We start from the raw sequence: 16191 nt of genomic DNA, 5'->3' as shown, positions 1-16191 counted from the left end.
GTTCCACTTTCTAGCGCTAGAGGTTAGTGTAATCGAGCATACGCTAAGATAATAACTGAGAATAGAGTTGAGACACAGGATCCATATATCGCCTACCTTATTGCACAATCCGGAAACGCTTTGCTTCAAATAAATTCAAGTTAACAGCTAATAATAATTGTTTATATTTTATATATAAAAATTATATTATAAAATAATATAATACATTATAAAATTATGTATCAAATTCGTTTAATATTTGTATACAATATAATATAGGTATATGGTTTTACTTCTCATAGGAGTTTTGTTTTTCCATTTTCAGCGCTATCAAATCATTACATATTTTATTTGTTGATGGGGGTCAACGTCTCAACTCTCATTATAAAGGAACTCTAGAGTCTAGACAGTACAGATAATGACGGATTTATTATTTCATCGGTCCAATTTATTTTATTTGAGTACATAATGTACCTAGATGTATTAACTGTATGTGTTATATTTCCGCTGTGTCGATGTCAGTGCCAACTCCAGCGAGAAAGCAGAATCTCACGCTCAAGCTGGTTTGAAGGTCATTGAAATCAGTCCTGCTACATCAAAGGTACCAATGCGAAGTGTCCATACTTTTAATTCTCTATACGCCGTGGAAACCGTGTGGAAACTAGTATAGCTATATATTACACTAATCATACTTCAGATGTACTGGTATATAAACAAATCGTTCTTTCTCTGTCACATAGTCGGCCTCGGTAGCGTGGTCGGTATAGCGCTGGCCTTCTGTGTTCGAGGTGGCGGGTTCGATCCCGGCCCAAGTCGATGGCATTTAAGTGTGTTTAAATGTGACAGACTTATGTCAGTAGATTTACTGGCATGTAAAAGAACTCCTGCGGGACAAAATTCCGGCGCACCGGCGACGCTGATATAACCTCTGCAATTGCGAGCGTCGTTAAATAAACCATAATTTAATATAATTTCCTCTGTCACATATCTTCAAGTGAGATGTACTGCCTGATAATCGATGTAGGATCAGCCAGAACCTCCTCAACCAGAGGTAATTAACATAGAACAATGGTAAAATGTGCATCCATCTGTGTACAAAGTTATAATAAAATGCAATAAATACAAAAATAACTAGTGTGTATTTTGTTTCATTAAACGAGTCTCCCTATCACCATAGAAATCATGATTATGTATAAGTGTTGCCATCCTTAGGAAGCAAAAGGATTAAATTTAGACCTTAAAAATTACAAGTTAACAATGTAGGACATATTTAATTTAATATTACATTGCTTTATATCTACAAATTATATAAAATACTAAAAAAAATCATCATGATGGGAAGTATTAAAAATATGATACGTGCAACAACATTCTACAGAAAAACCATAGAACTGGTAAGTCACGGATGTCTTTGTATCGAGCTGTCTTGATCGAGTAAGAGTTATTTATCCATTTCGTTTCTTCTATCCAATCAATAGTTCAGTATTATAACACCCTTCTTACATAAGCTGTTAATTAAATATATGAATTTTTAAAAGCTGGCAATAAATTTAACCATTACGAAGTAAATATGTTTACATTATTGATATATCTTGCCAAATGAAGAATCCACTACAAGAATGATGGATGTCATTTGGAATACATTTTGCAGGAGAAGCAATTGAAAGTTTGAAATGCTTAGCGCTCAAAGCTTAACTGTGATTTTCCGATCATTACTGGACAATGACTATCAGTGATAATGCCATATAACTCTGTATGTACATTCTATATGTCTTAAGCTTTGCATTGACAGTCTTGGTTCATTTTCGACAAGAAAGTGACATTCCATCATTCTTGCAGTGGACTCTTCAAATACGAATACACAATATCGATACAGATGTAGCCTAACCAGACTATCAGAGTAAAACACATTCATAAAATTTTATTGTGTAAATTGAGTGTTTCATATTTCAAAATTTGAAATTTCTTCGTATCAATTTATATTTTTGTAGCAAGCTTAGGACGTCTTTGTGATTCCATTTTTCTCAACACGCTACTGGTATCGATGATTTATTTGAACTGTCTAGCTTGACTTCATAATCATGATACTGACCTTTTGCAGTTTTCCTATTAAATAATTCCTAGTAAATGAAAATGTCACTCACTGTCTTTCTTCCTGTGATCTCAAAGTTCAAGTGCCAGCGACTATTGTCCATTGAACGTCTCTGTTTGACAGTAGTGAACATTTAGTCAACCCATCGTTGACAGCGGATTTAAATTAGTGAACTTCTAATCCATTACCTGGCATGTTAAATACAAGACCATGAAGGAAATTGCGAAACTGTAGGCCCAAGTATTAAGCATTTAATTTAGGAAAATCTTTTATGGTACAGATTATCCGATATTTTAGATTAAACGTTCAGACCACTCCTTCATTACCACGAATAACAGAGATTCTTTGCATATCCATTGCTGACGCCCGCACTTCAGCGAAACGAACGCCAGGATGAGTTGATTAATTTATATTATTTTAATGTACCGAAGTACATATGATATTTCCATGCAGATATTCTGCGACATCATACGATGTAAGAGTAATGGAACGGAGAAAAATTCTCTCCGGTTGGAGCTTAATCTGAAACGATTCTGTCCGGCGCCGGGGTGGTATCCGGTGTGGCTTAGTGGATAAAGGATCAGCTCATAGAGCTGAAAACCCGGGTTCAAATCCCGGCGCCAGAGAGAATTTTTCTCCGTTCCATTACTCTTACATCGTATGATGACGCAGAATATCTGCATGGAAATACCATATGTAATTCGGTACATTAAAATAATATAAATGATATGTGTAAATCACTTCGTGATTTAAGACGGCGCTTATTCCATCGGATCCCGGCCAACTAGTCACTCATAACGAGTGCACCTCAGCACATGTGTGGACTTCGGTCCTACGTTCATAGACATCTATGACGTAGTGCAGAGGGCGGCCACTAGAGGGAACCCAAGAGTTGGAGCTTAATCTGAGACGATTCTGTCCGACGCCGGGGTGGTATCCGGTGTGGCTTAGTGGATAAAGCATCAGCACGTAGAGCTGAAAACCCGGGTTCAAATCCCGGCAACGGAGAGAATTTTTCTCCGTTCCATTACTCTTACATCGTGAGTTGATTAAGCTATTTGCGACAGAAAACCCAAGTAGGGCAAAGAGGTTAATATATTATTTTCTCAGACAATTTGAAACAAGATTTTTCCCTTTCTTGAAGCAAGCTATCACGACGAAAAAAGTGAAATGCACCTTGTGTCGCTCAATTATTGTACAGTTTAGTTAAATTTGCTGTGACAGGTGCTGTCGAGCGTATGCCTGGGCCTAGCGCAGGACGCCGTGATGAATGGCGCCGTACCACAATGGCAGACCATCGGCATCACTTACGTGGCGGCCTGCTCCTTCATTTTAATTAACGTCGTCATCCTTCTGTGCTTCTTCGCCCAGCAGACGCTTCCACAGTTTGCGGTAAATATTTAGACAACATAGTTTAGCAGTGGCGGCTGGTGGTTGGAAAATTTGGTGGTTTACTTTCATAAAATCAGTAATTATTAATATAGATCCCGTCCGACCAGAATTATACCTTTATTGCAAGACTATGTCAGGAGCAAAACACAATATACAACATTCAGAAGTAAAAATATAATTTATAAGAATAATGCCAATGCTAAATCAAACCATTCTTAAACAAGAAAACATTTTTAAAAAATGTAACATAACAATATTGCAATCTACTTTCAAAAGAAGCACAATAACTCATCTACTTATAGTGCAAATGTGCATGTCTCTCCCTTCTCGTTGCAAAGAACATGGGGAAAAACAAACATTTCCTTTTTTCACATCCGCACAACCACTGAAATTTTTCATATTCATATAACTTACATTTGAATTAAAATTTCTATTAAACGATCTAGTCTTCGTTTTAACAGAACATTGTGAAATTTCACGTCCCTTAATATCAAATTTTCATTCCAAAGCGTGCACTGAAAACGACTGTTCTAACAAACACTCTACAGTCTACAACTCTACAGTACACCGTGTCCCGCTTACAGGGATCGAGAAATAAATGCTCACCATTTAAAATCAGATGAAGATATTGTTTTGATTTACATCTGACAAGATGCAGAAACTGTCCAAGTTTATGTACCAATGGTTTAAAAACAGTTGCATGTTCATGCGCACGCGCACTAACGTTTATCGTGGAAATAAGCCTGATGCCATTTAGTAGAACATGCCGTCATTGGACCATTCTCTTTCGTCGAAGCGAAAATCAAAGGGAATGTGTATCTCGACATATGCAGAACTTTTGTTGTTGATCAACTCCCCCAGGATCGGTTTTTCAGCAACAAGGAGAACCCTTACCTGGCCACTTAGGTCACCCGACTTGAAGCCCATTGGCCTCTTTCTGGGCCTTTATGACGAATGTTGTGTACCAACGTAGTACAGTTGGCACTTTGGAAAAACTGAGAAAGCGCATTATAAATACAGCTGCGCTAATCACTTCACAAATGTTATGGAACACTTGGCAGAAGGTTGAGTATCTTTTGGATGTCTTCAAGGTAGCTCGAGGCGCACACATCGAGTTGCACTGACCATTTTACATAAGTCGGAGAGTTTTTACATCAAATTGTTCTAAAAGTTATGTTATAAAAGCATTATTTATACTTTAAATTAGAACTTATTTCTCGATCCCTCAAAGCGGGACACGATGTATTCATGTTTATAAAATATGAAAGCCACCTTCAAACACTTAACATGCGCACAAAATTGTTAGCACAAATTAAATATTGATACGTGCTAGACATAAGTGAATAGTCAAGCAAAAGAACTTCAAACCACAGCAGTTACAATCATAAAGAATCAGGTGTTGTTTTCTCTCACACAAGAGAAGTGTATGGGGTGAAAGTTGAGTTGCATGATGAGACTTGGGTCATAGAAAGCAGGCAGATAATTGACTACAACACTGATATCCGTTTCCGCTGACGTTCATGTGTTTAAGAGTTGTGAGGCTTCACAATATAAATATGAGCTATTTAAGATATTTGCATGTCTGTAGTATAGGCCTACGGTTTGCAATAGTGTAAATCAATTACAGCATAATGGTAACAATAAGAATTTGCACAATGAGCTCATCGTATAAAAGCGTTTCACAAGTGTTACAGTTACCACCAGTACTATCAAAACAGCACTGCATAGGCTCTTCATCTATATACAGTATATCGACACTTGTGAAAAGCATATTTGTTAAAGACTGGAAGCGAGGTACGAAAAACTGGAAGTGAACAAGTGCTTGCATTTTGATGAAGTTATCCCTATGCCATATAATCTGGTGCTAGAATGAGAAACGTGTCTGTAATATGCTTGACAACATTCTTGTCTGGACGGAAGAAATAAACACCGAGAGATTAAACAAATCAAATGCATTTTCAGGATACTTGTTCCAATGAAAACTCGATGTTATCTCGAATAAGATGTGTTAAGGAACCATATCTATTATTATACCCACTCCAGGAGTCAAGAATCAGGAGAATCTTCTCTTCTTTGACAGTCTGAAAGAAGACATCTTGAAGGAAGTCATAAAAGTGCTTTTTCGTCATTTTCGTACTAATATGTTGTTGTTTTCTAATGCCAGGCGTTTGACAATAAAGTCATTTGACCTCTTGCACTCCAATATTTTTCAAAGATATTATCATGGCCAGCCACTGAAGCACAGATTTTGAGGTGTTCCGAATCCATTTCTTGGTTTGAGTTGCACAATGGGCAGTTAGGGGACTGATATATTCCAATTCTATGCAGGTGTTTGGCCAAACAATCATGGCCTGTTGCCAATCTAAATGCAGCTACAGACGATTTTCGTGGTAAATCGGGAATTAACTGTGGATTATGATGCAGAGAGTTCCATTTTTTCCCTTGAGATTGTGTTATCAAATTTTGTTTGTTGAAGTCTAAGTATGTAGATTTAATAAATATTTTCACAGAGTAATACGTAGATTTAGTAACAGGTCTGTAAGTAGCAGTGCTGCCCTTCTTTGCTAAAGCATCCGCATTCTCGTTTCCCAGGATTCCACAATGGGATGGTATCCATTGGAATACAATTCTTTTATTGAGTGATATTAATTGAGAGAGCATTTTAGTTATTTCTGCTGTTTGAGATGAAGGGGTGTGTTTAGAGACTATTGATGGAATAGCTGCTTTGGAGTCTGACAATATAACTGCATTCTTAAATTTATTGATGTGGCATAGAAGATTCCTGAGACTTTCACTTACTACAATGATTTCTCCATCAAAACTTGTATACGTACAGGCCTTGATGATTTCAGATCTGAAAAGTTGTTAGGGATTTGATTCTGGAACCAACATATACAAGGAAGAATAAGCCTTACCATCTGTAGCAATTATTGGCATAATCATATGAGTAGTAGCTGCAGCCAAATTCACCGAAGTGAGGACACGTTTGTCTCCTTTAGCACGGTCAAATCGACTCTGATCAATGTTAAATACCTGGTGAGGTTGAGTCGTTATAGAAATCATAAGATTTCTCAATTTTTCTATGAAGGAATCAACTTTATTTTGCAGACCGACATCTGTAGTTGAATAGTTACGTCCAACACGATGAGTAATTTTTCTAGATACACTGATTTTTTAAGCCTCACAACTCTTAAACGTATGGACATCAGACGAAACGGATTTCAGTTTTGGAGTCGACTATCTGCTTTCTATTGACCTGGATCTCATTACGCAACTCAACTTTGATTCGCGCGAATCTGAAGCAAGCTATTATATTCCTATGATCTAGTATAGTCATGTCAACTGATGCTCATAGGCGCAAGAGCGCGCTTTAGAGCTCAGAAGAGCCTGTGCGCTTTACAGCGGAAAGGAGAGAGACAGACGAAAGAGATAGTGTATGTCGCTTGGTCGAGTATAAACAGGGATGTCCAACACTGATTCAATGGATGAAGGGAAGAGAACTTATTAAAACTGTATCCATGCTAATTTTTAGATTTGTCTGAGATCTGTTAGTACATTATAAGAATGTAAGTTTTAATTTCAATGCTCATTTTTCACAAGCTAGCTTTTTTATTCAAAATTAATATTTCCTCACCTTTTTTTATAGAAAAATGAAATTTTCACATATATTTACTTAATAGCCTTATAGGCACTGAAACAATGTTTTCGTAAATGTAATATGTCGTAAATACATATTACTGAAGATAGTGTATTGAAAATTTTGAAAATATTCGCATTGAAAATGTTTGTAAGGAAATAAATTAACAAAGCAACTACTGTTACATCATAAACAAAATATATGTGCTCATGTGTTGTAAGAACGTCAGCTCTATAGCTTCAGCAGATTTCGAGAAAATAATTTAATATTCTGATGATAGGAAATTGCGCACCAACATCACCTTAAAAGCAAAATGCGATAAGAGTTTTGTTATGGAATATTAGTTATAGTTAAAACACATACCTAGGTAACTTTGCTTTATACAGTACTATAATATTGTTTTGATTAATTTATTGATTACTTTTATAAGACTAAAGATATCATCAATATCAATTCCAACTTATCATGTCATAGGCCTACTCAATCTCTTTCTTTGGGATATCACTTTCTTTATAAATTATGTGTTTCATTCATTTAGTAAAGTATAGATTTTACTACTAAGGAATTTATGTGAATATTTCTTCTTAACTCTTTGTTATGTTATTAACGTTTAAAACACAACTGCAATATTAAGAAATTGGTGTTAATACTTTTGTTTTACAGATAATATAAATAATATCAAACAGAAAGAAGCCATATAAAAATAACGACATAAAATTTCACGTTCCGTCTGAAATTTGAGCACCACTGTTTTCTTAATTCAACAGGCTGCTTTTTCATATACATAATTCTTCCTCATTCCATACCTAGCGCTTGATGCCCGCTCACGACGTCAAGGTCAGAAAAATGCGCTTTCTTTGACATCACTCATCTAGTAGGAAGAACTAAATTACTTAGGCCCGGTTTCTTCAACCTTTGTTAAATTATAACAGTGTATTATTCCATTTTAACTGTAAACTTAACAGTTGAAGCATTAAAACCTATGTTAATTTAACTGCCCAATTTCATGGAGTTAAATCATTTAACTCTCTGTTAGCATAGAAGTATTCAATATGGCTGGTGTGTTAGATGCTGAACTTATATATCTGGATTATTTAGAAAATGATATCCATGAATACATAAACAGAGGGGATGATTTCTGTGATTTGACAGACCAGAAGTTCATACAAAGGTATAGGCTATTTTCTGACAAGCCTCACTTTTCGCTTTCAATTTAGATCCGTTTGTTTGTTTATTCTCATTAATTGGTTTATACTGTGAAATAATTTCCAGCAGAAGATTTCTTTCGAACGAAGCGAAATTAGTCCCACGATTTTTTTTTGTTCCAATGTTTTCCATTTCATAACAGCAATACCAATACGCCGTTCCACGCTATTGTGATACAGACGAGGAAAGAAGCAGAAATCAAACCTGAGAGAATAGAAAGACTTCTATCCTCTCTGAATCAAACAACGGAAACAAGCGAGAATCGCAATTGTCAGAGTTCAGAAAACAGAAGTGAGCGTATACTTGGTTATAGGTTATGGTTAAACTCTAGAATCTCTGGTCCTAACAGAGAGTTAACAAACAGAATGTTAAAATGTGAAATGTAAAGTTGAAGAAACGCAATATTTTGAACAGCAATTCATACTTTTAACTTACAGTTAATTAACGCTATGTTAGGTGCATTTTAACAAAGGTTGAAGAAACCGGGCCTTAAACTCTTATTTTAAGCAGTTTATGACTTCAAAAATATTTGGTTGTAGCACGAATGTGATACAACGTTAAGGAGCCGCCCTTGTAGGTTGCAGTCAACCGCCATTAACTGATATAATACTGTCTGGTCACGTGTTTCCTCTTGATCCCCGCAATCTCTATGTTCACTTCATTATTATTGTTTTGTTTGGCAGCTGACGGCATTCTCTCTGACTGGCGGAATCTTGTTCCTGATCTGTGGACGCGAGACGATGCTGTCAGGGTTTGACGAACCCGAAAACAAGGACGAGCCGCCGTCCTTCAGTTGGATGATGGGCGTGCAGCAGATTCGCATCGCGGGCATGCTGTGCAATATTCTCGGCGTATTCTACCTAATAGATGCCGCCATCACATTTATGACCAGACCCAAACCGAAAGAGGTTAAACACGTCGACAACTACAGAAAATCTATCACGCACTACGGCCATAGCCTTATGTTGGGAATACGTGATAAACACAAAGAGACCGACACATAAAAGTTTCGATTCTTCCGGAATTAATTCTGTAAAGTATAATCAGTTATACCGAAATAAATATTTCCAAATCCAATAATAATTATTCTAATTTAATCCTACAAGTAGGAGCGCCACTTTTTCTTACACAACTAGAGTAGAAGTGTTTAAGGGGGGATATACAGGTTTGAGGGTCAAAAAAAGTAATTTTTCAATTTATTTTTATATAAAGATTGGACATTTATCTTTATGTCAATGAAGAAATTTTTACGATATTATACAATATTTTGGTAGATCCGACCATGAGCGTGCGCTTATTTAGCTCTCCACACCTAAGGTATATTTAACGCTCATTTTCCGTAACTTGTAATTTTTAAAACCGTTTTTGCGATAACTCGATAAGTTTTTAAGATACCGCAGTAAAATTTTGCATGCAACTGTCTTTCATACTTGTGAACAAGATGAACTACAATTAATGCTTAACATTTATAGTTTATTTTTTAATTTTTATCTAAAAACATAAAAAATTTAACTTCTCATAATAAAAAAATACTTCTATTGTACACGTTTCATATTGTACATTTGGCATTAAGCAAACGACAGAAAAAAGAATGAGCCAGAAATATTCATATTTGTGAACATTATCATAAAAGGGCACATATATGTGCACAAAAACGGCCACTTTTTGGTTATAAAATATACTCATAATGGTGAAAGTTTTAGTAAATCTGAAAATAGTCTATAATTGAAGAAGCAGTGAATACTGAGCATGTCAAATTGTAAGGTGAAAGAGTCATTAGTGCTGAGACAAAAAAAATTGAATTTCCTTAATTTTTAGTGCTCAAACTTGTATATCCCCCCTTAAGCAGGTGCCTTCTGTAGACGAATGTGCGATGGCAAAGGAAATGACGTAGTCTGTCTCGTCCAATGAGCGTTGTTCGGTTATTATACTCTTTGGATAAGTAAATCCCATCCATGGAATCTGTGAAGCGACACTGGATAAAAAAAGCCTTCTGCGCATGTAACGTTATAGATGGCTGTTCCAATAAGTAGCCAGGGCATGAAGGGAAATGCGTGAGGAAAGGAACACAACTGGCTTGGAGAAAGAGAAAGTTAAGGGAAGGGGAAGCAGGCGTTGTCAGGTTCAGCCCTCTTCCGACATATGTCACAATACTTCACAGATTCCATGAACGATATTTAGCTTCATTTGGATTGTTTTTTTTTTTCTTTTCTGATTTCTATCTTCATTCTACAGGATGTAAGTAATATAACCGCAGATTTTAACAGCTATTTCTTAGATAGAATAAAACGAAATACACTCAGGGACAAAAAAAAACCGGACACTTTAATATTTGCTGGTATTTTGCAAAACATTATCTTCTCATACAATATTATGGTAGCCATCTGCTGTTATGGAGACGTGTATACATTGTTGATTGTTTTTTTTTTGTTTTATAAACAAGCTATTACAACCAAATATTCCAATTTTGCTTTCGGAGTCTCAGCTATAACAATTTTGTTTCAACCATTTTGTGCTTCATTATCGTTATCATTCGTTATTTCTTTATTTTTACATTTTCTGAGTTTAAGTGGGGTTGTAACATTTGTCTTAAAACAAGATGCGACCTGAAGATGTGACTCGAGCTGTAGCCCTTTACGATGATGGACGCAGTGTACGTTACATTGCAAATATTATGAATATGGCTAGAAGCACAACCCATGATGCCATAAAACGGTATAGAGAGACCCTAGAATATGCCAGAAGACCAGGTTCGGGTCGTCCAAGAGCTACAAATCCAAATGAAGACAGGTATATGGTGTTGAGAGTTCTTAGGGAGTGCAACCTGCCAGCTACTAGTGTAGCCCAGCAATTTGTTAACATGCATGGACGCCCAATTTCGGCCAAAACAGTTAGGAGGTTGAAAGCAAGTGGACTGATATCAAGTAGTCCACACCTGTGGAGTAACGGTCAGCGCGTCTAGCCGCGAAACCAGGTGGCCCGGGTTCGAATCTCGGTCGGGGCAAGTTACCTGGTTGAGGTTTTTTCCGGGGTTTTCCCTCAACCTAATATGAGCAAATGCTGGGTAACTTTCGGTGCTGGATCCCGGACTCATTTCACCGTCATTATCACCTTCATTTCATTCAGACCTAGATGTTGATACAGCGTCGTAAAATAACCCAATAATAATATGATATCAAGTAGACCTGCAACTGGTCCCAGACTTCTCAGGATGTATCGAGTTGAACGACTGCGTTTTGCAAATGATCACAGGGATTGGAGAAATGGACAATGGAGCTGTGTTCTGTTCACCGATGAGTCCTGTTTCAATCTGTGCTCACCTGATGGACGTGAAAGAGTTTGGAGAAGGAGGGGAGAACGATTTTCACAGTGTTGCATTTCCGAAAATGTGCCGTATGGAGGTGGTGGAGTGATGGTTTGGGCAGGAGTGTGTACGGATGCTCGTACAGAGTTGGTTTTTGTTGAAAATGGAAGACTAACAGCTGATAGGTATATAAATGAATGTTTGGCTGATCATGTTGTGCCATTTGGCCAATTTGTAGGCGATAATTTTGTTTTAATGCATGATTTGTTATTATTATTATTATTATTATTATTATTATTATTATTATTATTATTATTATTATTAATAGTAAATCCCGAAAAGACAAAGTATATGATTATGTCTCGTGACCAGAATATTGTATGAAATGGAAATATAAAAATTGGAGATTTATCCTTCGAAGGGGTGGAAAAATTCAAATATCTTGGAGCAACAGTAACAAATATAAATGACACTCGGGAGGAAATTAAACGCAGAATAAATATGGGAAATGCGTGTTATTATTCGGTTGAGAAGCTTTTATCATCTAGTCTGCTGTCAAAAAATCTGAAAGTTAGAATTTATAAAACGGTTATATTACCGGTTGTTCTGTATGGTTGTGAAACTTGGACTCTCACTTTGAGAGAGGAACATAGGTTAAGGGTGTTTGAGAATAAGTGCTTAGGAAAATATTTGGGGCTAAGCGGGATGAAGTTACAGGAGAATGGAGAAAGTTACACAACACAGAACTGCACGCATTGTATTCTTCACCTGACATAATTAGGAACATTAAATCCAGACGTTTGAGATGGGCAGGGCATGTAGCACATATAGAAGAATCCAGAAATGCATATAGAGTGTTAGTTGGGAGACCGGAGGGAAAAAGACCTTTGGGGAGGCCGAGACGTAGATGGGAGGATAATATTAAAATGGATTTGAGGGAGGTGGGATATGATGATAGAGACTGGATTAATCTTGCATAGGATAGGGACCGATGGCGGGCTTATGTGAGGGCGGCAATGAACCTTCGGGTTCGTTGAAAGCCATTTGTAAGTAAGAAGTATTATTATTATTATTATTATTATTATTATTATTATTATTATTATTACTATTATTATTATTTTTATTATTATTATTACTATTATTATTATTATTATTATTATTATTATTATTATTATTATTATTATTAATACTAGATGGCCGTGGTCGTAGGCCTAATTGTAAAAAATAATCATATGGTACGAAGTAGGTAAATCAAATATCGTATTTAATAAAGTACCTATGCGTTATCTTTGTTTTATCAAATATTTACGTATTTAGTACTACAGCCTATTCTCGAAACAGTCAAATTAAATATCACGCGAGTTATTCATTTCCTTCGTATAAATTCACGAACCTATGACAATTCGACTACTACATGGATTAACTACTTACCAAAATAACTCAGATGGCTGCCAAATATCTTCACTGCATATTATATTGTAGCTGGCTTACCTGCAAAATAAAACGAAAACATAAATGTAAACGTTACAATGTCATCATTGGCTGTCAAACAATTACTATGAACAGACATTCTTGAAAATTTTTGTGGTAGGCCTTAAACTTGTTGGTAAGCAAAATGTAACCCTAAAGGCATGTGGTGGTCTGTTGGTTTCTGTACTGCCTCTGGACCAAGAATCTGAGAAATTCAAACTCGGTCGATGATGATTGAATTTTAGGATGAAAATTATCAAAAGTACGACACGGTTTCCTTCAGGAAGGAAGTAAAGTTGAGTCCTCTAGATCAGAGATGTCCAAAAGGTGATTCGCGAATCACTGTGTAGTCACTATGCAACCTGCAATGTAACCCCCCCCCATTCACCCTCCTCCCCCGTAAGGCACCCTGACTGCCATAGCGTGTGCTTGATACAGTAAACAAGGCAGTGGCGGGCGTACCGGATTTATAAGGTGGTTTACGAATGTCTCTGTCCAAGCCTTCGACCTCCAAATTTAATGTAGAGTGGGAACTAGAGTTTCTTTGAATTTTGAATTCATTTTAATAAAGCTGTCAAATAAGTCGAATTATAATGAAGAAATAATATAATTTCAGTTTTGTTTCCGTATTGACAAAACTGAAATTATATTATTTCTTCATTATAGAGTTTCTTTGCTTTGAAGATGGTGATAATATAAAATGTCTTATATGTTCCAAGATAATTTCCGACATGTGAAGAGGGAATGTAAAACGTCATTTGGTGCATGGAATTCTCAATATGCTGAGATGAAATGTATTATTGATTATTACAAATATTATTATATTAGCGTTATTGAATATTATATTACCATTATTATTATTATTATTATTAATATTATTATTATGCATATTCCTTCATTATTCCAGGAGTAGATCGGGCAAAAGAATTGAGTAACCTGTTAAGTAAGCATGCTCTGCATATTGACGTTCCTGCACCTGACATGACAGAAAAAGATTTGTTAGTTAAACTGTGTCATGCGAGATAGCCAAATCTCTCAAATCATTTCAGGAAGGCGAGTTTGTAAAAACATGCATGGTTAGAGTCGCAGAAATTTTGTGCCCCAAAGATTGCAACACTTTCACAATTTACACCTTTCTCGACAAACTGTTGCACGAAGAATTAAAATATTTGACATACAATATCTAGGTAGATTGATGCTACAATTCATAACGTTTTACATTTTTCTCTTGCTTGTGATGAAAGCAATGATTTGATAGGTACGGCTCAGTTATCTATATTTATACGAGGTGTTGAAGAATATTTATTAGACCGGATTTCTTTAAAAAGTAACACCACTGGAGAAGAAATATTCAATGACCTTTGCTCGTGCGTACATAAACATAATTATTTACAGTAGTCAAAGCTAGTGTCCATAGCAACTGATGGAGCCCGTTCCATTATTGCCGAGAAAAAGGGTTTAATTGGCAGACTAAAAGTACAGTAAGATTTTGAATCAAGTTAAAGTACACAAACTTCCCCGATGATGTCTAGCGTACAATAAACCACCACTGTTCTAGTTAACTCACCTGTCGCTACCTACATCTTCAACCCTCCCAACCAAGGTCATGAGCTTATGCAAGTAGCGTCTTGCAAGTGATTCGGCGCAGACGATCCTTTTGGACGCCCATGCTCTAGATCATACAAAGTTTGTGGGATATGAAAGAACCCCACGACATTCGACCGATTGATATCTAAAGCAAAATTCGCAAACAATAAAATTTTCTTTGGCACTGTCCTTCGATCCAGAGTACCAGGTGTCGTATGGACCGTATTTTTATAGTACAGTATCATGAATAGGCAAATATACAGTGCACACATTTTATCTTCCCCCGCTCGCGGGTGTAAAGCGGACGCGGCAGAGCAGCTGCATGTATGGGAGCGAGGAAAGATAAAATGTATACACCATCCTAGGTATCAGGTTTAGTACACAGAATTCACCTCGTTAATAGGTTGTAACACCTCTGCTTGAGATCCTGGATGGTATGTACATCTATTATCAGTAGAGTCCTGCGTTTGGCACCTAAAGCCTCCAAGCAACCCGCAACAATGTAGGTATATCTATACTAATAATAAATCTATAAGAGAAATTTTTCTGGTAATTTTCGATTTTCCAACAATAATTGATGTCAACATGTATAATTAATCATCCTGAAACCGAAAATCGCTTTTTTGAAATTTTTGTTTGTATGTATGTCTGTCTGTCTGGATGTTTGTTACCTTTTCACGCGATAATGGCTGAACGGATTTCGATAAAAATTGGAACATAAATTAAGTTCGTTGTAACTTAGATTTTAGGCTATATGGCATTCAAAATACTTTATATAAAAGGGGGGTTATAAGGGGGCCTGAATTAAATAAATCGAAATATCTCGCTTATTATTGATTTTTGTGATATATGTTACATAACAAAAGTTTCTTTAAACATTATTTCCGATAAGTTTTATTCCAGGCAAAATTTTGATAGGACTGATATTTAAGGATATACAAGAGTTTTAAAATAACAATACAATACATTTTCAACGCCGCCTTAGATTATAGCGTCGTTGTTCCGTAATTCCTATGTGCAAAATATAAAATTTTTCAGTAGGAAGAAAAAACAGATTTATTCATTCTATGGCAGTAGTACATAGGAGATCGTGAATTCTTACATTTTCGAAAGAAAGAAATATAATTACATATAGGAGATTGTATTATTTGCTGTATAACTATTTAAGTTATTTAATACAGCAAAAATCTGAAAATCGATATGTCACAAAGGAGTTAATGATTCAATCCAAATATTACACTACAATTTATATTTTGGCCATTGACGATTCTATAGGGTTTGCACGACATCGATGGCTATAATGAAATTAAAACAAATGACTCCGTCTATTTAAGGCGGCCTTGACGTTTATCAATATTACCCATTACAATATGGGTAATATACAGAGAATATTAAATTTTTCTGTTTGTATGAAGTAATCTCAGAAGCTAATTTGGATAATTCCTTCACTATTTGAAATTTGTAGTTTCTCTAGATGGATGTAATACTACATATAAGGAATGAGGTAAGATGAAAATAGATCTT

General features: G+C 36.0%; 2 protein-coding genes across 3 annotated transcripts in view; one reads left to right on the top strand and one right to left on the bottom strand.

The window, feature by feature from the left end:
• Positions 1–11366, top strand: part of LOC138701713 (uncharacterized) — a 114873-nt gene extending 103507 nt beyond the window's left edge. Inside the window, exons 2-4 of one of the 2 annotated variants that reach the window (XM_069828909.1) lie at positions 148–1373; positions 3296–3463; positions 8990–11366. In XM_069828909.1, coding sequence (XP_069685010.1) covers positions 1311–1373; positions 3296–3463; positions 8990–9310 — 552 coding nt within the window. In that variant the 5' untranslated portion in view covers positions 148–1310 and the 3' untranslated portion in view covers positions 9311–11366. The remainder of the gene's footprint in view (positions 1–147; positions 1374–3295; positions 3464–8989) is intronic. The other variant, XM_069828910.1, reaches the window with a different exon arrangement.
• The window catches only part of LOC138701714 (adenylosuccinate lyase-like), a 273595-nt gene that overhangs the window by 126354 nt on the left and 131050 nt on the right, over positions 1–16191 (bottom strand). The gene's annotated exons all lie outside the window — the stretch shown is intronic.

The sequence above is a fragment of the Periplaneta americana genome, chromosome 6, assembly GCF_040183065.1.
Source record: "Periplaneta americana isolate PAMFEO1 chromosome 6, P.americana_PAMFEO1_priV1, whole genome shotgun sequence".
Classification (NCBI taxonomy): Eukaryota; Metazoa; Arthropoda; class Insecta; order Blattodea; family Blattidae; genus Periplaneta; species Periplaneta americana.
Note: the sequence above shows the minus strand (reverse complement) of the source record. Positions and strands in the feature narration are given on the sequence as shown.